The sequence below is a fragment of the Sorex araneus genome, chromosome 1 (assembly GCF_027595985.1).
Source record: "Sorex araneus isolate mSorAra2 chromosome 1, mSorAra2.pri, whole genome shotgun sequence".
NCBI classification, from domain to species: Eukaryota; Metazoa; Chordata; class Mammalia; order Eulipotyphla; family Soricidae; genus Sorex; species Sorex araneus.
This window is the reverse complement of record NC_073302.1, coordinates 329,161,098-329,187,061: the sequence shown is the minus strand read 5'-3', so window position 1 is coordinate 329,187,061 and position 25,964 is coordinate 329,161,098. Positions and strand designations below refer to the sequence as shown.

Below are 25,964 nucleotides of genomic sequence, written 5' to 3'. Positions count from 1 at the left end.
TGCTGCAGCCTCCAGGGCCAGCCCAGGCAGGGTGCTTAGAGGGAGCAAACTGTGCTTCAGGTTGAGCCTGAGTTGGGTGCCCACTGACCTGCTCCAGAACTGCAGTACAATTCCCCTAGAGCCCATTTTAAAGAGTCAAGCCAGCCAGAAGGGAATTTGAAGCTAGATTCAACTACAAACTACAAAAGCCTCTGGGCTTGAGCTGTTGCCAATGAAAATAAAGTTCCCCAGGGGCAAAGGGATAGTACAGCAGGTAGGGCGCCAGCCTTGCTCTTGGGTTTGATCCTGGCACCCCTTATGGTCCCCCTGAGCCCCTCCAGGAATGATCTCTGAGTGCAGAGCCAGGAGCAAGCCGACTGTGATCAAGAAACCAAGGAGGAATAAAAAAGGGAGAGATTCTCCCCTATCTTGTGTTTTCTGAAAAAGCTTATCCAAAGAGGATGACACATAGGCTGAGTCCTTGTCAAAAATCCTGTTTTGGATTCACAAACACATGGGCCCTGCCTCAGAGGACCTGCCCAAAGGGTATTTGTGGGTGGCCCTGCCAGCTCCTTTTCTAAAACAGACACTCCTGTTCTTTCCTACAAAAGGTGCTTTAAAGAAAATCCTCTTTCCCTTTCCCTTTTGTTGATCTGCCGACCAGGAGCCACCCACACACACTTCAGCGCTTGCGGCAGCTGCAGGGGCGCTCGTGTGTTTGCAGGGCTCACAGTAGCCCCAACTCCTGGTGGTTGCGTGCATGTACACACTTGGCTGGGGGTGGCGGGCGCCTGGAGAGGGCAGTCCTTTGGCCCCTGGGATCCTTGGACCATCGGAGTCATCCTTGGCACCTGTGGTGTGAGGCAGGCAACCAATGCCTCAGGCTTGTGAGGCAGGCGGGGACTTTGGCCCCCAGAGACATGCCCTGAAGCAAGGCCCCCTAGAAACAGTTGCGTGTGAATAGACAGGCAAGAAGATTCTCTAGGTCGCCACCAGTACCTTCAGCCAGCCAGCTTGTTGCCATAAAGTTCTTTCCCGCCTTCTCAGGGGGCCCATCAATCAGAACTCCCAGATGAGGGGAGCATTTGGTTTCCAGGATGAAACTCTCTGTGAGACCTTTTACTGTTTAACATAAAGTTCTTTACTGTTGTTGTTGTTGTTGTGTTATTATTGTTGTTGGGTCACACCAAGTGATGCTCGGTGCTCAGAGATTACTATCGGCAGGCTCCGCGGACCATATGGGATGCAGGGGATCAAACCCACCCACCTTGTACACAGTAAGCACCCTACCTGCCGTGCTCTCTCTGGTCATTATCTTTCCAAATCTTCAATTTGGCGGCTACTGAGATGCCAAGCATCTGTGAGTCACTGGAGCTGGTTGGGTTTGGAAATTAGAGCTGGCATGTTGGTCTGTCCCCATCTGTGAGGATGTGTAATCAGAAGTCACTTGCAGAGTTGAGAAACCTCACTTAGTCACTAGGGTGACCATCCAGCCAACCAGTATTCACTGAGAACCAGCAGTGCCTCAGAGAAGTGTTACAGAAGTTCACATCTTAATTAATTAATTAATTAATTTTTTAACTTTATAAGAGGTTTTGAGCAGGGTTTGGGTCATGGGTTATGCCAGGCAGTGTTCAGAGTTATGCGTGACTATGGTGCTGGGGGACCATGTGCAGTGCCAAGGACTGAACCAGGGCCAGCCAGATGCAGGGGAAAATACCTTCACTCCTGTACTATCTCTCCAGTTCCAGGCATTTTTATTTAAAAGAAGGCATTTTCTGAATTGAAAAATAATCAACCCTGTATGGAGACAAAAATCATCTCCCTCAGTCAGAGTTGAGGGGGAGCCTGGAAACAAGCGGTGTGGCTCAGTGGTCTTCCCTCCATCTGTTGTCTTACACCCTGGGTGGGTTCTCGCTTTGACAACCTGCACAGGATGGGTGAATCTTCATAGAGGTAAAAGCGAGATTAGAAGTCTTGTCAAGTGTCAAAGCTATTGTTTGAACAGATATATGGTAATTTTCTAATATTCAAGCAGAATAGGAAGCGCAGGGTTTAAAATCAGTATTATCTTGAGCTATTTGTAGGCCACTTGTAAGAATCTGTAAGACAAGGGGATAAGATGCGTCTTTTAGTGTATACCTTGCATATGCGGTGCTGGCGTTCATTCACCACACACCCCCCTCCGGCCCTGCCACAAACCATATCATCCCTCAGTACTGCAAGCTGGTAGCCCCCTCCCCCTTCAGCCCCTCCCCCCACCCGGCATCACTGGCAATAGCCCCAGGAACCCCGGATCACTATCTGCAGAGTCCACCACGCTGAAAAATATCTCTTGTGTGATGTTATGTGAAGCCTGGTTTCTGCAAGCGAGTCCCTCCCTCCAGTCTGCCTCAGAGGTGCGCAGAGCAATCAGCATACAGAGCACTTGAACCTCTGCAGTTTCTTTTTCATGTACCCAAGTTTGCAAATTGTCTTCTACCTGCCATCTTTGGCTAAGGATATTCCTGAGGCATTTTCATCTTTTGTTTGTTTGTTTGTTTCATAGATTAAGCTTTGACAAAGAAAATGTTATTTAGCTGTGTCTCTCCGGTCTTCAAGAAAATATTTCGGAGAGATTTCCCAAAAGAGGAGTGGTAAATATGAGATATGGTATAAAGTTTAAAATGAGAGATGGGAGGAAATGACAACTCTATATTCCACACCAGCAGTGCTCAAGGCTTACTCCTGGCTCTGTGCTCAGGGGTCACTCCTGGAAGGCTGAGGGGGCCATCCAAGTGGGTCTCTGGGGATCAAGCTCAGATTGGCTGCATGCAAGGCAAGCACCCTACCTGCTGCACTATCTTTCCAACTCCACTAAGATCTCTCTTAATGGTGCTCAGAGGACCATTTGTGGTAGGTGCTGGAGATCAAACCAAGATGGGCCGAGTGCCAGGCGAGCACTTTTCCTCCTCTACTATCTGATTCTCTACATTCCACCCCCACTTTCTTTGTCATAACCTAGTGATTCTTTAGTTCCTTTCATTTTCAAATGGGCTAACCACTGGATTTTATTTAAATACCGTAATGGTACATTTCAACCTATAGAAAAAAAAAGAATAGTGTCAAGTATTCGTTGTATAAGACAAATAATACTAAAACTGTGGGGGCTTCCGCTGAAGAAGAGAGACCCAAAGAAGTGACAAAAAATAACATGTTGGTCAACCAAGAAGGTGCCAGCTAGAATGAACAAAAGGTATGACACCTCGCCCAGATACTTATGAGATCATAGTCACCTATGGAATCTTCCTCCAGACGTCTACACTCACTAATGACAAATTCATCCACACCCTCCCTTCGCAAGCCCTGGCACAGCCCTTCCACCAACACCACTGCCCTGGCTTGGCTCTCTGCCTTGCTTTTTGCCATCACCCAGTCACCAGCCCCAAACATTGCAGCCCACCTTTCCTCACCATATTCATGGTACTCCTTTCATGCCAGTGCCTCTGTCCAAAGTCTACACTGACCATATCATAAGACACAGGCTCTAAACCAGCCTCTCTTTTTCCTGGTTTTCTCTATTCTGCTACTGAGTGATAGTTCAAAACCAGATCAGAGGATGGCATTGCTTCGCTTTAAAATGATGGCTACTTCTCTTGCCACAGAAAGAAGATGATAATTGCTTAGAAAGGCATTTGAGTTATTTCAGAATCTGTCTGTGATTTAATAAGAATGGGGTCAGTGGTGGTGACAGTGATAGTGATAGTGATAGTGATAGTGATAGTGATAGTGATGGGGTCAGTGGTGGTGATAGGGATCCCTTTCCCTGTGTCTTCCTGATGACATTATGGACCAGGACCAGCTCATCTAGGTCCTTTCAGTGATTCTTCACTGTCCTTCCAGGAACGGGCTCTCCACACTCAGTTTGTTCAGTATTGTTCCTCCTGAGGACAAAGCACATACCTGACATAATAAACACAGGCCAGGATGATGGAGGAATGTAAAGGTTACTTAATGCTGCACAAGAACATCTAGGAAGCAAGCGTGCATTCTTTCTCAATGACAAAAATGAATGAATAAGGAAATAGTCGTTGAAATGAGAAAAATGAAGCATGTGTGACAACAAGTACATGTTTCTAATTCACAAAATATGAAGACAAGGTGATTTGAGGTTCATCTTTATTGCCAAATGTCTTAACTGGCATCCTGTCCAATTTAGCTTCAAGCACTAGAATTGTACCATCTAGCCTTCTTTAAAAAGACCCTTTTTCTGGAACCATTTTCAAACAAAATGCAAGCCAATTATCTTGAAAAATATCAGCAGTCATTAGAAGTTCAAGATAAATGCAAACACTGGTTTCTGAAAAACCATGATTTATCAGGGGACTAAGAGCAAGAGCAGAATGGAAGCAAAGTAATGGCTGGTACCATTGATGACTCTTCAAAGCAACATCAAAACAATGTTGGAAAGCAGCTTTGATTAAAGCAGAGGTTAAGATCCTTTCTTTGTATATGATTCCCAGAACTGCTAGATGTGATTTCAGAGCATAGAACCAGGAGTAAGCCATCAGCACCACTCGAAACAGAGAACAACCTTATATATATAATAATGATGTGTCATTTAACTTTATAAACTATATATGGTTGTTGATATATATTTATATACATATATATGATTGTTGCTGATATATATTTTTATATATGTATATAAACCAATAAAAAATTAAAATGCATATGATAGTAAAATTGCTCTCAGACACCAAGATACAAATATTCTATTGTATATTGATTACTCTAAATGACCAAACAATTTTAATTTGCATATATTATTTTGGTTTTCTTTGGATGCCATACCAAGCAGTGACCAGGGATTACTCAGGCAGTGCCAGGAATCAAACCCAGGTTGGCGTGTGTAAAGCAAACACCTTATGCACTGTTTTCTCTCTCTCTCCCTCTGGCCCCACACTTGCATATTTTGATAACCACAAGTTCATTTTTAATGACACAATTTTCAGAAAATTTTATAATTCTGCATTCCTACAATTTTTAATAAATTCCCAGATTGTTATTCATTATATAACACTCAAATTAAATTAAAATAAAAGGTATTATTTATTTTCACATTCACCAGGAATAAGTCATTGATAAGTCAACTGCGCAACCTCTGAGGATGTGGGTTAGTAAACATTTTATACATGTTTTCTTAATTTATCAAAAGGTACACAATGATTAACTGGATTATAAAAGAAAATACATTCCCCTGGTTACACTCTAGACAATGAGAGACACTTCTCTCTGAACTGGTTCCAGCAGCTTCATTTACACACAGTAAACAAGTTCAGATCTTTGTTTCAAGTCTAGGAGCCACCTGTGATTTAGTAGGATTCTCCTCTTCCAATTCTGCCAGAAGGAAACAAATCAGTTAAGTTCATCAGGGCAAATTATCTTCCAAAAGTCATGTTGAGAATTAGGTTGATGCCTATTGGGATTGAATTAGTCAGCACTGGCACTTAAGGCCTATTAAAGAAAGAAAAGCAAGAGAAGACAACAGCAAATCCTGGAACCTTGAATAATAGAATAATGAAGTCTCTTTTAACTTTATAAACTGTAGCTGGAACTGTTCACAAACAGGAGAGCAAAAGAGCTGCAATTAGCACTCTCCCGGGGGCAGCCAATCCAAAGGGATTGCAGGAAGACATACTTTATCTGTTTATGTTATTGTGTCCATCTCTCCATATCTGGACTGTCCACATGAAGGACTGATCTCCCCAGGAAGTCCAGAACAGACTTCCTCAAGATGTGTCACTCTGGTATGTGCATGATATTTTTAAGGTCAACAGAAAATCTGTGAACTCCCAAGAAACTTTACACCCCCTTAGCATCTTGGCAGAATGAAAATGTGAGGTCTTACCCAGAATCCAGAATTTTATCAAACTAAAACTTCTTCATTTTTGGTTTTGATTTTTGGTTTTTGTTTGTTGGGGGCCCATACAATGCTCAGAGCTTACTCCCCCTCTGTACTCAGGAGTCATTCCTGGCTGGGCTTGGGAGACCACTTGGGTGTCAGGGATCTAAATCTAAACTAGGTTGGACGGGTGCCAGGCAAGTACCCTACCCACTGTACTATTTCTCTGGCCGCTCGATCTAAACTTCTGAGTAACCTCATAGATGACCAGGCAAACTTCGGATTACAGAGCAAACTTCAAATTATAGAGCATATGGTCATAGAAGTTCTATTAAGCTAATTTTATTGTTGCTGCTGTAAATGGGACTTTCCCACCTCCCAATTTTGCTTCTTTTGTCTAGTATTTTACCCTTAAATTCAGATTCCTATCTAAATTAATTGGCTAGGGGCCGGAGCGATAGCACAGCGGGTAGGGCGTTTGCCTTGCACGCGGCCGACCCGGGTTCGATCCCCGGCATACCATATGGTCCCCCAAGCACCGCCAGGAGTAATTCTTGAGTGCAAAGCCAGGAGTAACCCCTGAGCAACGCTGGGTGTGACCCAAAAAGCAAAAAATAATAATAATAATTGGCTAGAGTGTCCAGATTATTGTTTTAGAAGTGGCTCTGAACTTCTTGGGGATGAATCTGCTATTTCAGTTCTGAAAATGCGAGCTACTGATTTAAGTGAATGTCCTTGACCGTGGAAGGAAGACATCTCTATTTCATTTCCTTAAGGTCTTTAGTTTTCCTCTTCCGTTTCTTTTTGCTGCTGTTGTTGCAATGGCCAGAGATCATATACCTGCTTGCACACTCACCAGAGGTCACACACTCTGATGCATTACAGGTGCTGTGGGGAGGGGCCAGTGCTGTGTGTCCAGATGAAGGTGCATTAAACTAGGGGTCACACCCATGACCTCTTGCTTGTCAGGCCAACACTTTTTAAATTTTTGTTTTATAAAGTAGTTCAAAATATTTGATTACATTTAATATTCAAACACCCATCTCACCACCATTACACCTTCCCACCACCATATTTATAGGTGTTTTCATCCCGAACTCCAATCCCTGCTCCAAAGCAGAACTGAAATAATATATTTTGTATTGTGTGTTATGAAAAGCCACTGAAAATGCTACAAAAAAGTCTCCTTAGAGGAAAGAGTTTGAAGATTGTTGTATTTCACCCAGGGACCATTAAGCTCTTCTATAAGAGATCACTAACATGTTGTTAAAGGTTCAGCCTTGTGTGCTTTTTATATATATATTTGTTTAAAAAAAGTACATTTTTTCTCTAAGATTGGTTGCCTCATACTTTGAACCCTATCAAATATGGGGCCGTAATCTTGGAGTACAGGTAGGGTGTGTGGCTTGAGTCACTGAGCCATCCCCAGGGTCCCTGATCTTCTTTTCTAATTTGTGTCCATGCTGAAAGCAAAAAAAAAAAAAATAATAATCTTTTAATGTGTTTTTTCTCTTGATTTACTCACATGATGGATTATATGAACATGTTTCCTAGCATTTGGTGTCCATATCGTTTATGTACTTTTGTTGGTGTGGTTGCCACTCTAGGCAGTGCTGAGACCCCGAAGAGATTTGGGGCATATAATATCTGAGATAAAACTCACACTTTTTTAAGACTTGTGCTCGACCACTTGAGCCACATTCCTGCCCTTCATTGTATTTCTTACTCCAAACCTCCTGTGGGGGGAGGAGTGACATCATCATTTCAGGCCTCCTTCATCTTGCACCATCAGCACCAGCTAGATAAGTGCAGTCCAGTAGCGAGTTGCCACAGGGAGCTGCAGAGTACTTGGAGTTCAACAAGTCCAAACTGAGTCTAAAGTACATTTTAAAGCTTGAAGACTCAGGACTGTTGCATGACTGTTACATTTATGTGAAGTGGGGAGGAAAGATGGCCACCATGAGAGGGGAATCTACTGCCTCCCTCTCTACCCACCTTGGCAACTTAGGGAAGTGTTTGGGTAAGTTCAGGACTGATGAGCACTAAGCACCTGTATGGTACAGACCTTCCATCTCACCAGCTTCACATGACAGTGATCAAACTGTACCCAAATCATCCTTGTTCTGCCCAGCACGGTAAGTGGCTCCTACCACCTGATGTCTCAGGAGCTGTGGAACTCCTGCTGGGTTGAGGAATTGCTCTTTGCAAGAGAACAATTTCTTCCTAGGTTTTCAGGAAGATCGCCTATCCTCACAGTAAAGAATTTCAGGAGGTGAATGCTGAAGTAAGAGTTATATTTGAATTAAGGTGATAAGGAGGGAAAGAGAGTGATGCACTCAGGAGAGAAAGTGGGTTTTCTCAGAGGGGAGAGAGCTGAGAGTACACATCTCAGGTGGAGATGTGGGGGACACCCCCCCATCCCAGAATGGGGATGTGTCCCACTTGCCTTTGCAGAATTGGTTCTGTAAGTCTTCACCCAAATTGCCTCCGCAGGGGCCATTTCCTGTAGTTAAGAGTCTGGATACTGTCAAGGAGAGGAGCTTGGCACTTTTGACATCCTACTTCATGTTGCTACCAGAGGATTTTTTTTTTGTTCTTGCCTCTTTTCTCCACAGGGGGTCAGGCCGACTCTGGACTAGAACTGGTGTCAGTCTTATGAAGTCTCAGTTCCTTTGTCCAGTAAGTGGACCCAGCCGTACTGTTCTGTGCTACTTCAGGGTTTGTGACAGAGCAGCTGCTTAAATCACACCTTGGTTTTATTACTTTCTGAGAGCTTACTGCCAGCTCCCTTCTCTCACCCAATCTATCTGCCTACTTCAGGACAAAAAATTAGAATATAAAGTGTATTGTTCACAATTGTTATATTGAGCAAACATTGAATATATACAAAATGCATCATGTTAAACAGAATAATAAAATTAATTTCACTTGTTTCCTTTTAATTCATTTATTTATCTTGTTTTGGGGGTCACATCCAGTGGTGCACAGGGTTTATTCACCACTCAGTGCTCAGTAGTCATTCCTGGAGTGTCCTGGGTGGACCAAGTGGTGCTGAGGATGGAACTTGGGCCACCTGTATGAGAAGCTGCACTCCATGCTGTGGAAAATATCAAAGGGCTGGAGCATGTCCCTTGCATGTGTTGAGATCCCCGACTTGGGTCTCAGATGCAGTGTGCACCCAATCCTTCCCCCAGCACTGCGAGTCCTGAGCAGAAGTGCCCCATCACTGAGCCTGGGTTAAATATTTAACCCATATTGGGGTGTGGCCTCCAGGTCCCTGGGCAGTACTTTAAATGGGGAGCCCCCATTTAAAACAATGCAAAACATTAATTGCCACATTATTTAGAGTTTCTTACTCTAAATAATGTGGATATTCATGTAAGCCCACTTATCACCCGTGTTCCCTTCCTTATCGTGCAGTTCAAAATTTACGGACCATATAGTTTCTTCCAAGAAACTTCCTTCTCCCCTAACCTTTTACTGATTGGCACTCTCGTCCCTGGGGTGGGTTTTATTGCCCCACGATAAGTAACCTGACCTAGGTAACATGACTAAGAGTGGCGTAACCAGGATGTGAGAGTCCTAGGTCACTGCCTCTCGGGGGAGGCTTACAGCCAACAACCCTCCAAAGCCAATCTCCTCCCAGTGGACTCAGCAGTTATTCTCCAGGCAAAGGAGGGGGTGTTTATAATTAATTATGGCTCTTCATAGAGCCCAGCCATGCTGTGGCTGGAGTTGCTCATGAACTGCATTCTCCATTGTCCAGGGAATTCAAAATGTCTTTAAGCAAAAAAAAAAAAAAAAAAAGTGGGTCTGGAGAGATACTACAGCAGCATGGTGCTTACCTTATGTGTGGCAAACCCAGATTCAATCCAGTGCCCCATATGGTCTCACACTCCCAGGAGTGATCCCTAAGCTCAGAGCCAAGAGTAAGCCCTGGATACTGCCAGGGGTGGCCCCCAAACAAACCAAAAAACAAAAAATGCAAACATCATGTGGTTGGAATCTGAGAACAGCGAAGGGTTGGTCTTCTAAACTTAGAAATAGATGTCTATTCCTGATGAGTTTGCTTGGTAGGGTCTTTAGCTCAAGTGGGGAGGAGGGCACAGGAGCTGAGGCTTGGGAGCCTCTCCCAGCAGGCTTAGGGGACCGTGCAATACCAGGAACAGAGCCCAGGGTGCCACATGCAAAGCATGTGCTTAGCTCACTGAGTTTTCTCCTTGCCCCTATCACGCTATTCCAACTGCATTTTGATGTCCTTCACAAACTGTTATCCTAATCAGGAAATTTACATTCAATTGATATTGTTCCACTTGGAAATTTCAATGCAAGTCATTCCATGATAGGTAAGTATTCTACTGTCAGCAATGCTCCATCATATTTTCAGAGACTGAGAAGGTATTTTCCATTTCTTTTTGGCTTCTATATTAAAATTGGCTATCGTCAGTGATTTTTATATAACTATTTCCAGAACACTGAAAGTGTATAGGTCTTCAGCACTTGAATATGACTTAAAAAATAAATAATCCATGTCTGAAAACAAATGGAGCAAGAGCTCAGGACTTAAGTTATTGTTACTGACCCAACTCTATGCTAGTCTGCAGACTGAACACAATTGTAATGCTACAGTACCACACATACATCAACTCCTTTGTTCCTCTTCCTGGTTCCTCTCCTTATTATTGTTGCTGCAGTGACAGGCCCCACACCCATGCCTGGCTATAGGGCTGGTACACAGAGTTGTGGTATTTGCCTGATGTTTCCCCTCCCCCACTCCCCACAGAACCTCTCAAATAGCACTTTCTCATTACTCACAAACACTCACCAGTGCTCACTCTTCCTGCTACACACACAACTCTTTATAATGGCAATAATTAAAAAGAGTTAATGTGGTGTGTGCCTTCTCTAGCTATGTTGCTTGCACACACATATATGGCTAGGATGTAGCTGGAAATCACTTGCAGTGTTGGGGACCACAGACCCAAGGCTGCCAGGTTGAAACAGAGACTTCAGCTCTCATCGTGGCGAAGGGGGTTCCCCTCAAAACCTTCTACTTGCAAGCCAGGTGGGCTAAGACACTGAGTTACTCCCGGCAATATCTTCCCATATGTTGGCTTACAGCCTACAGCTTCAGTTATAGGCTATAAGTTGTAGGCTCTGTTATCTTATAGCCTATAACTATAGTAAACTAGATATACCTAAGCATTGCTTTTTTTTTTTCCAGTCTACCACCATTGAGCTCAGCCATATGAACATGCTGCTCTCCACTAATTTCTTAAAATTTGCACTTTGAAGATAATTTTCAGAAACAGTAGACTGTAGTGAAATCTAAGTTCAATTACACTCCAAACATTTTTTTTCACTTTTTGGGTCATACCCGGAAATGCACATGGGTCACTCCTGGCTCATGCACTCAGGAATTACTCCTGGTGGTGCTCGGGGGACCATATGGGATGCTGGGATTTGAACCCCGGGTCGGCCGCATGCAAAACAAATGCCCTACCCACTGTGCTATCACTCCAGCCCCACTCCAAACATATTAATTAAATTGCAGTTTCATGCAATTTAATAAGGATAAAAATTCTATTTTAAAACTCCAAATTACATACAAAGTATCATATAAAATTTAAAGAGGATTATTCACCTTTGCAGCAACACTGGAGCGAGAGATTATCTGTTCCAGTGACACTTCAGAGACCAGTTAAGATTTTGAGCTCTAGACAACCATTATTTATTTATTATTATTTTTTAATAGTGAATCAATCACCATGTGATTCACAGTTACAGACTTACAAACTTTTGTGTTTGCATTTCAGTCATACAATGATCGAGTACCCATCCCTCCACCAGTGCCCATTCTCCACCACCAATGATCCCAGTATCCCTTCCCCCCTTCCTCTTCCCTGGCCCCCCCCCATGCCTCTGTGGCAGGGCATTCATTCCCTTTTGTTCTCTCTCTCTCCTTTGGGGTGTTAAACAACAATTTTTGAAAAAGGATTCTGAGCACTGAAGTTGCTATAGGCTGACCGAAGTCAGTTTTCCCCTGGGACCTGCTCCTTGTCAGCTCTGGCACTAATTACCTGCACTCCATCAGCATGAAAGCTTCTTTTCTAAGCACCCTGGACTTGTCTGGAAAACAAGGAACTTATGTTTATGTCGTAAGGTCCTCCTAGCTCCAGCATTTGTTTATCCAGACAGTTGTGAGAGGTTCACAATTTCCTCTGAACCTAGATTTGGTTCAGTACTTTCTGATATGTAACAGGGTCAGGAGCGGAGGTAATGTCTGCCCAGTCATTCACATTATGTGCTGTTATTGATCCAGGTGAACTGAAAAACTGATAACATTCCTGACGGATGGCATCAAGCTTCACAAACAAGTGACACGCTGGGCAAGTTTAGCAGGTTCTCTTCTGGATTGCTTCTGCAAGAGGGAGGTGGAGGAGAATGTTGAACCCATGAGAAAATGTCTTTCTCCAAAGCGTGTGCTTAGAAGTGCCTCTGTTTCAGCACTCTCATTTTGTAGCTACTGTACTTTCCACAAATTTCACATTGACCATAAGGAAGTATTTCTACCAGACACACTATAAGATCTCTACTGCATGTTAGTGAGATGTGGTGCCTCTGTTTCTCATCATGGACTCCCTGCAGGTCAATTTGCCCTGTTTCCACCTGGCGGTGCATTTATAAATGTAAGGAAAACAGAACAAGGAACTTCCTAGCTGGCTTCTGTACTGTTTCCTACTCCTAGCAACAAGTGGCAGAGAAACAGTATACTCTACAGCTGGCCAGGGAAGCAGGATTTTCAGGATTTCCTGAAAATAGGAGATATTTTTTCAAAATTTACTGGTTTGGCGACCACATTCTGCTATGCTTAGGACTTACTCCTGGCTCTGTGCTTTGGGATCACGCCCGGTAGAGCTCAGGGAACCATACGAGGTGTTGAAGAGCAAACAAGGGCCAGTCACATGCAAGGCAAATGGCTCACCCACCATCTTCCTGGCCCCATAGGACACATCTTTAAAATTTTTTTTTTAAATCCAAATTCAGAGGATCTTTGTCAAAACAATTGCTTGATAAATGTATTAGTTTTTGCTTCATCCGAAGCAATTAAACCCTTAGAGGATGGAACAATTGTTGCCTTTAATGCCATGATAGCTTCATTAGTGCTTTCAGCCCAAGCACTGAAGTTTCCTCTTCAATCCAAAAGTTTATGACCTAGCAGGACAGTTTTTCCTGTCTCATTTTGTTCACTGTGTTTCTCACATGCATTTAGAATTCATATATCATAACATTATAAACAAAACATTAGGTCATTCATAGAATGATCTTACCTGCTTAGCAGCCACAGAAAAGAGTACTCAGAGTTCCAGGAAGGAAAAGAGAAAATACGTTTCTTAATATATATTCTCATTTTCTTTTCTTTCTGGTTTTTGGACCACATCTAGCAGTGCTCAGGGGCTACTCCTAGTTCTGTTCTCAGGGGACCATGCAGTGCCTGCAACATACTTGTCAAATGTATTATTGGAGTTAAAATCAAATACAAGCCTTTAGGCTCCTGATTGACTGAGATGCTGACTTTTGCCCTTGTTATTTGTTGCTTTGTAAAGTGTTTGTCATGCATGAACATGATAAATCTTGTACATGTATAAAAGACAATCCAATTTCTTCTTGAATTATTTATTGTGTGTACATTCTTCACTGTGTGTACATGTCTAAGAATAACCTGATATCAAATCAGAAAGGAACTCAGGGTCAAAGAGATAACTCAAGGGGTCACAGCACAGGTTCAGCATGTGGAATACCTGTGTTCAATAGTCCCTGAGCATTGCCACATGGGACCCAACCATTACCCCTGCTCAAAAAATAAAAAATTAACAAAAAATAGAATTCAGTTCTGCATTTATCATAGGAGTAGACCTAGTCATGGTCATAAAAGATCATATATTCCCAGTTGTGGACAAAATATTATATCACAGGAAAATGGGACTTGACTTCAAGGCCAGAGAAAGAGAAATTTAAATGGCCATAAACTCTTTTTGTTTGTTTGTTTGTTTTTGGGTCACACCCGGCGATGCACAGGGGTTACTTTTTCACTCAGGAATTACCCCTGGCGGTGCTCAGGGGACCATATGGGATGCTGGGATTAGAACCCGGGTCGGCCGCCGTGCAAGGCAAACGCCTTACCCGCTGTGCTATCACTCCAGCCCCAATGGCCATAAACTCTTAATAGTAATATTTTTTAATTAAAAAAAATTAGGACTGTAGATATAGCTAATGTGTTCAAGCATGTGCTTTACGAGAGGGAGCTCTAGGGCCAACCCCAGGACAGCCTGGTCCCCTGAGCACAGCCGGGAACAATCCCAAACACAGAGCTAGAACTAGCTTCTGAATACCTATGGGTATGGCCCCAAACCAAAAATGAAATATATTTTAAATTTGGAGGAAGGAAAAGTTTTAAATGTCTTTTTAAAATTTAAATAAATATCCACTGTAATTAAAAGAACAATTATTATTTTGGCACAGTGGCTGGTTTTCTATTTTCATATGCACTTTTTAAAACTTAGTTGGTCTTATAATACATCACTATTTTATAGTGTTCTTATTATAATGGGTACTACAGTGAACATTATTATAGTTCTTTTTTCTTTAATTACCTTGTGTGAAATTTTGCTTGGAAAAACTATCTACTTTCTGTGTATTTTTGTTGTTGTTTTGGAGCCTACCTGGTGGTGCTCAGGGCTTACTCCTGGTTCTGTGCTCAGGGATAATTCCTAGACATTCTTGGGAAACCATATGAGGTGTCAGGGATTGAACCCAGGTTGACCGCATGCAAAGCAAATGCCCTACACACTGTACTATGTCTCTGGCCCGACTCTCTGTGTATTTATTTCACTTCTACCTGTTTCTAACTCTTTATGTATATAAAGATTACCTAGGCAGTGTTTTTACATCTGCTGTGGTGTAGGGGTTTACATTTTTTAAAATCTCTTAAAGCTAAGCTATTGTATTTTTACCTTTTCTAAGTTGAAATCCTACTCTATCTAATCAGAAACTTGTACGAAGTCTTCCTGATCCACCTTCCTGTTGATATCACCGCTTAAACTAATATAATCTTGCATTTAAACTGGATGGTGCATGCCTTTTCATTTCTGTTCTTTCCAAAAATTTCTTGATATTCATTTTCCACATCAATTTTCAAAGTTAATATTTGCCTCAATTTTATTGAAATTTAACCAACTATTCTCATTAATTTGGAAAGCTTCACTCTCGTTAGAGTATATGGTTCTCCTGTGTAGGACTTCAGTCAGGTTAGCTATGTAGTTTGCAAGCCCACTTGTAAATAAATATTGTAAACATACTCAAAGGGAAAGGTATCTCAGAGTCCTGAACAAAATCATGGAGCAGAGTCAACAGATTCTTGCCTTACTCCTGGGCCTCTTTTCAGAAAATAAAGTTATAATAGGGCCCGGGGATCAGCTTACACAGACAGGTACTAATCTCAGCAATAATTCATTCCTGCCACACTATGATTCATGCTTTGTTAATCACTCAGCCTTAAGATGAACTCAGAAGCCCATGGAACAAAGAGCTCAGGTCTATAATCAGATGCTATACTTAGTATAACCATGTCTTTCTCTTCCCACCAGAGAAAGTTCCCCTCATAGACTTGTACTTCTTTGTCACAAATATCTGGCACCATCCTATATATTATTGTTTTCTATATTGAGGGAAATCTTGTATTCAAACAAACAAACAAACAAACAAACCTGATTACTAAGATGCATGTGACAATCTGGCAGACATCTGTTATAGAAATCTGTTATAGACCTAAATCAAACAATTTGGGGGCAAATGAAATTGAGGTGTTAAGTGACTCTGGGCCATATGTCCACATCAAGATGTCTCCAGGTCAGAACAGAGTAAGAAGAACATGCCCTGAGAGAATTGACAGACTAGCTAGAAAACTACCTAGATCAAATGGCAGCCCGGTCTGGGAAGAGGGATTTATACAAACACAAGGTAGAAAAAGGCTGACCTAATCCAGGGGGTTGCAAAACCCGGAGGAGGAAGTAACTTTTAAGCAAAGATCGAATGAATTGAACTGGGCTGGGAAATGGCAAAAGAAAAAACTCTAGGAAAAGAAAACAGTATGCCAAAGTCTGGAGGCAAGAGACAACAGAGCCTGGTAACAAGGAGGGGGAATCCAGTTTTCCTGGGGTGTGGAATAAGAAGATGAGGGAGAGGCAGCGCACATGGACACTGAGGACAAGGCCTCCTGAAGCATCCGTGCAGGCACAGACTCGCATTTCCCTTTAAGGCTTTAACTTGGAGGGCAAGTGGACAAGAATTTTAAAGGGAGACAGAAAATAACACAAAAGGAGAAAATGAAGGAGACTCTTAGGATCAGATTAAAGAGAATGATGAGAGGATAGTTTGTGCTTAGGTAGAGGCACCCAGGAAGAAAGAGAAATTTGGAGGAATGGAGATATTTTGGAAGTAAACAAACAGGATCCCCTCCTTGACTGGTAAATAACAGGAGGACTTCATTCCCGAGTGGAATCCAGGGGAAAGGAAACCAGGTTTTTTGGGGGGGTTTTGTTTGTTTGCTTGTTTGTTTAAGTAGAATAGTTTTATTTAGAGAAATTTACTTGGAAAAATCTGAGGGGTGAGAGAGAGGAGGAGCGAGCATGGGCTTCTTCTTAGGGGAAAACCAGAACACCAGTTTTGCAGGAGATTCATACCCCATAAAGTATTTTCTTTTGTTTTGTCTTTTTGTCTTTTCTTTGTTTTGTTTTTGGGCCACATTCAAGGGTGCTCAGGGGTGTCTTCTAATTTCGTGCTCAGGGGTCACTACTAATGGGCCCAAGGGATTGTATGTGGTACCAGATATTGAATGCAGGTCAGCCAAGTGCAAGGCAAACAAGTACCTTATCCCCTGAATTATATCTCCAGCCCATGATGTGCATTTTATTGTGTGTCACACCATATTTGTAAACTTAAACATAAACATGTATATAGATTTATTTATGTATATATGTGGGGCAGGACTGAGGTTCCCAGAATGCTTTGGAGCTAGGAACTGTTCTATTGCGCCTTGCCGAGTGGGCCTCATAGTTGAGTCCTCGGGCCCAGCCATGCAGAGCCGCCAGACCTAGGGGACAGCCGGGCTAATCTCGAAGTGCTTGGGAGAGACCAGGGTCTATAGATGGTAATGCTAGCCAAGGGCATGTGGTGTGAGGGATAAAATTCAGGGTTCATGTTTTCAAGTCATGAGCTCTAATATTTTCCCATATCTTTCCTCAAATGTGGTAGATACATACAGTTCAATGCTTAGAATAAATATCATTCCCTTAAAAGAAAGGAAGAGAATTCTAATATGGATTGAGGACATGGTGCTAAATGAAATAAACTGCCACAAATACCATATGAGTCATCTTGATACAAAGTGCCTAAAATCAAATTTATAATGGGAAAGTAAAACAGGGTTTCTGGACCATAGGTAATTGAGGGGTCTTGGGGGTCACTATTAGGTGAGTTCAGGGTTCTCCTTTGGGAAAATGAAAGACTTTGGAGAATGGCTGGGTGGGGGATAACGCCTATCAATTTAATGCCAATGAGCTGAAGGCTTAAGAGCTGCTGGAATGATACATTTTTGTTATGCACATTTTGTCTTCATCATTGACAAGCATATTTATTTTTAATTATTCAGTTGTTGAGATCAAACGAATTGCAGGAGTGTACAATGTAACCACATCTCACCCACAACAGTGTAACTGCCTGTTACACTGGTTCAAAGGAGAATATGATAAACGCAAGTATTGATAACCAGGTGAGCCGAAACAAAATGTGCAAGCCAGAATTACACCGATCAGTATCCATTGGGCAATAACCAGTTATGTTCCAGCCGACAAGCTCATTTTCCTTATATAAACAAAAGCTATTTGAGTACTGCAGGCTTTCTGCAATCTAGAGTCATGTAAGACAGCTCAAAAGACAGTACTGTGTACAGACTAACGTGATGGACAGGCTGCCCAGGGACACCCTTTAGAAGCTTTCTTTGATCACTCCAGAAACTTTGGTTTGACTAAGAAAGCAAAGCCACCGGTAACCCCTCAATCAGAAACACACTCGATTTGATTCGTCTGAGTAAAACTAAGCCTGCGTACGTAGCCTTTTTTTTTTTTTTTTTTTTAGTTATTAACAAATGCAACAGGTGCATCATACGGGCGCAGGTGGACCCTCTGTGCGCCCCTGACAGGGACTCTTGGTACGCGCCGGGAGCTGCGGCGCTGGCCACCAGCGACTTCTGTGGGTCGCTGGGCTGGGACAGGAGGAAAACGTGGGCAGCTGAGATTCCCCGCAGGAACAGAGCCACGGAGCCTCAGCTGGCCGCTGTGGTCTGGGCGGCACCTCCTCTTTCCGTCCCCGCCCCGGGCGGCGCAGCCGAGCCTAGGAGCCAGGGGCGGGGCGACCTTTGCTCGGTCCCCGGGCAGCCCCGTTGCGGGGTGGGGTGTCCTCCGGGCATCCAGAGCCTCCGGCCGCTTTTCGCTTGCCCCTCCCACCGGAGACGAGTTTGACCACTGGGGCCGCCCCCCTGGGAGCCCGCGCCTCGGCGGGAGGTTTCGGTCAGACCCACCCGCGAGCTGGTTTCGATTAGGGACGGCGGCAGGAGGGCGGAGCAGCCTGGATGCCAGGAGAGCACTAAGCGCCGGGCAGCAGCCTCGGACGGTCGCAGCCTGAGAACCAGAGTGGCGCGTGCAGACTCCGGAGGGCCGAAACAGCCTAGGGGTCGGCCGGGCGGAGCGGGCCCCGGGTGCGCACCCCCGAGATGCGGACGCCGGTGGTGATGACCCTGGGCATGGTGCTCGCGCCCTGCGCGCTGCTGCTCAACCTGACCGGCACTTTAACGCCCGGCTGGCGGCAGGTAACGGGCTTCCCCGACCAGCCGGTGGACGTGGTGCTGTACCAGGGTCTGTGGGACATCTGTCGCGAACAGAGCAGCCGCGAGCGCCAGTGCAGCCAGCCAGACACCTGGAACTACTTCGCGGCCAAACCCGTGAAGGTGGCGCGGGGGCTCATGATCACGTCGCTGGCAGTCACCGCCCTGGGACTGCTGCTGGCCACTCTCGGCGTGCGCTGTTGGCAGGACGAGCCCCACTTCCTGCTGGCCGGCCTCTCGGGCTTGGTGCTCTTCACCGCGGGCCTCTTCAGCCTCATCCCGGTGTCCTGGTACAACCACTTCTTGGACGATCGCAACTTGCTGCCCGCTCCGCCCCTGCCGGTCAAGGTGCAGGTGAGCTACAGCCTGGTGCTGGGCTATCTGGGCAGCTGCTTGCTGCTGCTGGGCGGCTTCTCGCTGGCGCTCAGCCTCGCGCCCTGGTGCGAGGAGCGGTGCCACAGCTGCCGCAAGGCGCCCGCCGCGCGCCCGCGCCGCTCTAGCATCAGCACCGTGCACGTCGACTGGCCGGAGCCCGCGCTCACGCCTGCCATCAAGTACTACAGCGACGGCCAGCACCGGCCGCGGCCCGCAGAGCCGCGAGCGGCTGGCAAGCCCAAGGTGGGCTTCCCCATGCCGCGGCCGCCCCCCAAGGCCTATACCAACCCTGTAGACGTCCTGGCCGGGGAGAAGGGCGGTGATTCCCACGGGCCTTCCTCGCGCAGCACCCAGCCCTGCCTCAGCTCGCTGCCCTGTGACTCTGACCTATAGGCGCCCTCCGTCCTGCAGCCTCGCAGCCAGCTCAGGCCTGGCTCGGTCTGAACGAAGGATGCGACCCCAAGAAGGACTTGGCTATGATTTGCTGCTGGGCACGCTGGAGGGGGATTCAGATCTCTGGACTGGACGCATCTTCCTTTCCTGGGGCCAAACTCAGCCTCCTTGGACTGACTTTTAGTTCAGGGTGAATTTGGTTTCTAAGAGTTCGGTCTTCAGGATTTCTTTGGGATGGAATACGAATCTTATAGGGTGACAGATTATACCTTGTAGCTCAGGAAGTTATAGCAAGGGTGGCATTTGTGTCGCTTTGACCGGATACGGTACCACTCCAAATTGAAAACCAGTAAAGAGTAACTCATAAACAATAATAATTTAACGCCTTGAAACAGTATTCTGGACCGATGAGGAAACTTGCAGCATTGTAATTATTATTTTACTGTGCTGTCTAACTTTCATACATACTCTCAAGAAACTGAGATGTCGCAAAGAAGTTCTTGAAGCATAGAATCCTGCAAATGCCCATTCTTGGTGTAGAAGTTGAAGTCACTCACGCTCTGTTTAAGATGCCGGAAGGAGTATGAAAATACTATGAATCTCCTATACTATTTCTTGGCTACCTCACAGTGAATATCAACAACTCTAGAGTAAATATTTAGCACAAAAAAAAAAACCTGTTAATTATGTTCAGTTTTGACACATGTATATATCTCTTATTTATAAATAAAATTAGAAAAACAAGCACAGCCATATAACTAGAAAAGTTTTTCTGTCTGCAGTAAGACCTTTGGGAATTTCAGCATTCACTCATCACAATTTCCTGGCTCTCTGCGTTCTCTTTCTGAAATCTAGCCTCCAGATCTTTGCACCTCTGCGCTTAAAATTACTAAGAGAAGCCGATGGGCTCCACTTAAACCCTGATTGCTTTATTTCAGATTCTTTCTATTTTCTATGCAATGCCAAGTCTATTGTTGGAAAAACTGGACACACCAGTTTCTACTTAAGGGAGACTGAAACTCTCTTTTATAACAGTGGTGCTTAAAATCACTGGCCTGCAATCCTGTGTTACCTGTGTAGAACTAAATCTCCAGCTGGGCCAGCTCGAACTCCAACAAATTAACTTAAGTGGACCTATAATAGTTCTGGATCTTTAAAAAATTGACTTTAGTAACCAATTCACAAGTATACCAGGCAAGTATACCAGGTCCAGTAAGCAGGAACAGAAGTAAAGTAAAAGTAAACAGCATAGTCAGCTGATGCTTGGTACCGGGGAAGGGATCATATTACCTGTTTCCCTTGCTCATCTGTATTGGTGTCACCTATTTTCTAATGCAAATTATGATTCTGTTTGTCTGGAGACAGACTCCCAGGAGATGCCAATGCAGACGAGCCCACTTGGAGATGCAAGACTTTCCTCAGCACTCTGGCTCACTCATATCTCAATCCCAACTGGCAGAAAGCAGTTAGTCCTTTGCATCTAGATAAATTAGGGGATTTACTCTATCATCTAGGGAATAGAGCTGGGATGAAGAAAAGGCAACACTGGGGATGAAGCAATAGTATAGCAGGTAAGGTGCCTGTCTTGCATGAAACCTTGATTCAGTCCCTGACATCCCAGATAATCCCCTAACACCACCAGGAGTAACCTCTGAGCATCACCCACTGTGGCCCAAAATCAAAATGGAAAAGAAAGAAAAAAAAAGCAACACTAAATTTTTCACCCAACATCTATCAAGTTAAGGGATTAGAGCATGAAAGATTGGAACCTAGCAGACCACACAAAGATAATGGGTTTCAGGCCCGTAGTTAATCTACTGAAACTCACGTGCATCATAAATCCAAACACTTCCAGAGAAACTTTGGTAACAAATCATGACAGCGATGTTTTATATTTCTACCTTTTTTTTTCTCACCCCAATTACTCCTGCTAAGTTATAGTATAATACTTCCTTTCCAAGTGATTACATTTTTATTGCTGATTTATAACTCTCGTTTGCCCTATGAACAGAAACAAAACTAAAACTCCCTTAGCAAAGATAGAATCACTGGGGAGTCAGGGAATGTATGCTCTGCATATGGGAGCCCCAAGTTCAACCCCTCGCACTATACGGTCCCCTGAGCACCTGTGGGAGTAACCTCCCTCCACCAAAAAAGAAAAAAAGATATAAACTTGTTACTGGTTAAAAAATATATTGCTAATGACATGGGATGATCCTCGCATTGGGCTGGGATCTGTTTTAGTTCTAAAGGTCATTCTCTGGTCTTCTCACAATGGTACAAATGAATCATGTGCTCAAATTGCGGTAGAAGGCTGAGTCTCAGTAGCTCTGGGTGAGAATTTGTCCAAAATTTATTATCAATCTGCAAGGGACTGCAGTAAAAATGTGACTGTAGAATAGCAATGCCGCCTTGCTTAAGCCCTTCACATGTGTAATGCACCGTTCCAGCTCCTTTTTAGTCACCCCAGTCACCTGTTAAATAGGTGTCTTGTCCCCACATGGTGACGTCTTTACAAGCTGTCTGTTATGCCAGAAGGACCAGGAAATCTGGCAAAGCATAGCAGACAACACTGCAGCAGCTCCTGTTCCACTTGTTTGCTAGTCTGGCTCCAAACTAGCCACACGGTCTCCTGAAGGAGTGTTGAGGTTTCCAGCATGCTGGCTCTGAGTCCCCCACAGAGACTTTTAGGGGGTGCTGCTGGCAAATTTTCTAAGCCACCTCCTCTTTTTGCACACAGATCTTTTAGCCGGTAAGTGGAGGGCAACACCTGGCATTTTATTAGCATTTTTGTGGACATGGAAAATTAACCATTCAGACCCTGTCTTGGTGAAACTTGCATGCTCCAGCATGAGAAATAGGGAGAAGCAAAAAATGAAGAAACCAGGAAAATGGGAGCTACTTTAGGAAATGAAGCACTGTCTCAGCAGAAAACTGAAAGGAAGAGAAGGGTCCATTCCCTGGCTCTTGCTAAAGAGGTGTAGCTATATAAAACCTACATCTTGGTTCCAGCAAATGTTGCTTCTATTTCACCCTCAACTGGTGTGGTGAGGAGGGGAAGAAGCTGATGGTATAAGTGATTGAGCTGGGCAAACCTTGCCAGTTACCCTTTATTGAGCTAGTAGCTTTAGTAGGAGGAAATCATGTACAAAAAAATCCATCTATTATATTAAGCACTTTCAGAATCAAACAATTAGAAAAATAAATGGAACATTCTATTCTGCCTATAGTAAAAGACAGTTCCTCTTCCCCTATACTGTAGGGCAAGTAAGACATTAAAAACTTAGAGCCTTATCAAGTCCCCTGGAAAATATTAATAGCTGGTATCCTCCCACTTTCAGCATGATGTACCCACCCTCCTCTACCACCATCTTTACTCGTGTCTTGCCTAACTGAAGGTCCATTGTTCATCTCTTTAAACGCCAAACATGTTTCTTAGCATTATCCACTCTCCGCTTCTTATCTTGAATTCTGTTCAGGATTTGAGCAAGACCTATGTCTTCACCCTCATTTTTTTGTCTTCCATATTAGCATTGTTATCTCCCCCTCAGCTTAGGTGTTACAGTTTGATGTAGCATTGACATACTCAAGAGTGTAATTTTCTTGGTATACTTTTTTTAAATTAGCTTTTCACTTACAGTGTGGTGTGGATGGTTTCCTGTTGATTTGTATTATCTTTTTTTAAAAAAATTATTTATTTTATTGAATCACCATGTGGAAAGTTACAAAGCTTTCAGGCTTATGTCTCAGTTATACAATGCTTGAACACCCGTCCCTTTACCAGTGCACATATTCCACCACCAAAAACCCCAGTATACCTTCCCAACCCCCATGCCTCCACCCCCGCCTGCATGACTGATAAATTTCACTTCACTTTCTCTTTACCTTGATTACATTCCATATTTCAACACAAAACACAAAAAGATTTGTATTATCTTAATGCACACTAATACTTCTTGACTGCCTATTAGCAAGTTAATAAAGTTGCATCAAACAGCTGTTTCTGTACCCAGGTATATCTCACCTAGACTGACATGTTATGCATGTAACATGTCATTTTGATTTTTTGGAGATAAAGGTAGGGCACTTGTCTTGTATATAGCTAACCCTGATATGATCCCCTGTACCACATTTGGTCTCTAAGCACTGTTTGACATCAGTCCTAAACATAGAGCAAGAAATAGCCCCTGACTGCCGTTGGGTATAACCCCAAATCTCTAAAAAATATTTAAAAGCACTTATATGGGAGGCAAGGTATGTGACTTAATGATAAAGTACATCCTTGCATATGGGAGGATCATTGGCATGTATGTTCCTCCCTGTCACCACAGAATATGTCTCTCTTGCCATCTCCCTCCAAAGCACCTGATGGGAGGGACCCCTATAACAATATTTAGATAGCAGTCACTTAAGACCATAACATGTTTCAGAAATTTAAGCAGCCACAAAGCATTGTATAAACAATTTTTATTGTGATGAACATTTTTTTAAAAAATTAGATTAGTCAATCTGTAAAGAACTTAACAATTCCTGTTGAAATTAGAAAATACATACTGTGTTTGAATAAACAAACATACAGACATGGGGAATCAGCAGAGTCAGCAGAGGTTATAGGGAGAGGAGGTAATTTTAGAGAACTCCACTAACCTTAAGAAAAAATTCCCCACTTCACAAGGATTGAGCTCCTTTTGGAATCCACCAAAATCTGAATCTTTGACTACAATTTCATTTATTTTCACCTTGTTTAACTTTTAGTTGCTCAAACCAGAGTCTAAAGATTTTAAAAAAAAAAAGGCTGGTATTAGTCACATATAAATAAAAGCAATATTCACGAGTAACAAGGGGTTGGGTTTGTGTGTCAAAGGACTGGAACACATGACTAGCATGCAGAGGTCCTGAGTTCCATTCCTGGCATGTCACCAACTCCACTACTGCTAGATGGAGCTCCGCTAGCCCCCAGTACCATTGGGCTGAGAAGCACCACATGGTGAGACTCTAGTACCCAAACTGTCAGGCTCACACTACTGGGAAGCCCTCAAGTCCCCCTTTCTAAAAACCCTGCAAATTAATTCTGTCCTTTCAATCAGCTAGGGTTTTTCAAAGGGGCATCCTTTAACTTCATCTCACAATCTGTTTTCCTCAAAGAGAATTTCTGCTTTACCACATACCTGTTCATCCAAGGCTTCATTGACCAAACTCTTAGTCTTCATTAAAATCTCTTCTTCATGGTTATTTTCTTTAAAGATCACATTTTTGGATGAAGCTCTACTACTGGAAATCAGAGAAACTGAATGAAAAGAATTGTCCCTTGAAGTGGTGGCTGTAATTGGGCACCTTTGTGTAGGAAGGGCCACCTTGTCCCTTCTCAGAGGTTACCATCCTAGGAATTATGCCTGATCTTAATTATCTCTTGCAGAGAGCAAATTACTTTGAATGGGAAAATTTGGATCAACCATAATTTGTCAGTAGGCATCCATTAAGATTCCAAAATGTTATCTATCTTCTCAGTTGAAGGGAATTGAGTGATTGAAATCAGTAAGAACTAAATCAGTAAGAACTAAATAAAGCATAAGTTAACAACAGATGGATACAAGTGAAGAAAATGTAGAATAAATAAAGAAGGAAGAGCTAAAATGTGAATTAGAACTTCCATTCACCTTAACAAGAACCAGTTAGGCAACCACTGGTGCAATCTTGGGCAAATCTATCATTTCCCCTTTCTTTATCTTTCATCTATAAACTGAAGTCTGGACAGAGCTGTCAACGCTAAAAATTTTATGATCTCTATAGTATTTCTTCATACATAATCTGCTTAAATTTCCTTCCTAACAAGCTTATCTATTTTCTGCATTATTCTATCTTTTGATTTAAATCTTGTTTCATTGGAAACATCAAAATATTCTTGATTATTTATTTACCCAGTGACTCTCTTGATATTTGACAGAGTCTTTGTTTTTTTTTTTTACAGTCAAGAGTTTGTAAGTTTATTCTTTTTATTTTTATTTTATTTTTTTTAATTTATTTATTTTTAATTAGAGAATCACCGTGAGGGTACAGTTACAGATTTATACACTTTTGTGCTTATACTTCCCTCATACAAAGTTTGGAACCCATCCCTTCACCAGTGCCCATTCTCCACCACCCGTAAACCCAGTGTCCCTCCCACCCTCCCCAATCCCATCTACCCCCCACCCCACCCTGCCACTGTGGCAAGGCATTCCCTTCTGTTTTCTCTCTCTAATTAGCTGTTGTGGTTTGCAATAAAGGTGTTGAGTGGCCGCTGTGCTTTCAGCCCGCAACTCCCTTCCCCCACATGGCCTTCGACTACAATGTAGTTGGTGATCGCTTCTCTGAGTTGACCTTTCCCCGGAACGTGAGGCCAGCCTCGAAGCC

General features: G+C 43.4%; 2 protein-coding genes across 2 annotated transcripts in view; one reads left to right on the top strand and one right to left on the bottom strand.

The window, feature by feature from the left end:
• Positions 1–18,692: 18,692 nt before the first annotated feature.
• Positions 18,693–19,780, top strand: CLDN23 (claudin 23). Its single transcript, XM_004618899.2, has one exon. It carries the CDS (start codon positions 18,693–18,695, stop codon positions 19,569–19,571), a length of 879 nt encoding a protein of 292 aa, XP_004618956.2. The 3' UTR covers positions 19,572–19,780.
• Positions 19,781–24,058: 4,278 nt separating this feature from the next.
• Positions 24,059–25,964, bottom strand: part of LOC129405560 (low-density lipoprotein receptor-related protein 2-like) — a 67,900-nt gene continuing 65,994 nt past the window's right edge. The window contains exons 32-33 of the mRNA XM_055141476.1: positions 24,740–24,842; positions 24,059–24,342 (exon numbers count right to left, since the gene is read on the bottom strand). Of these exons, the coding sequence (XP_054997451.1) occupies positions 24,331–24,342; positions 24,740–24,842 (115 nt within the window). The 3' untranslated portion in view covers positions 24,059–24,330. The remainder of the gene's footprint in view (positions 24,343–24,739; positions 24,843–25,964) is intronic.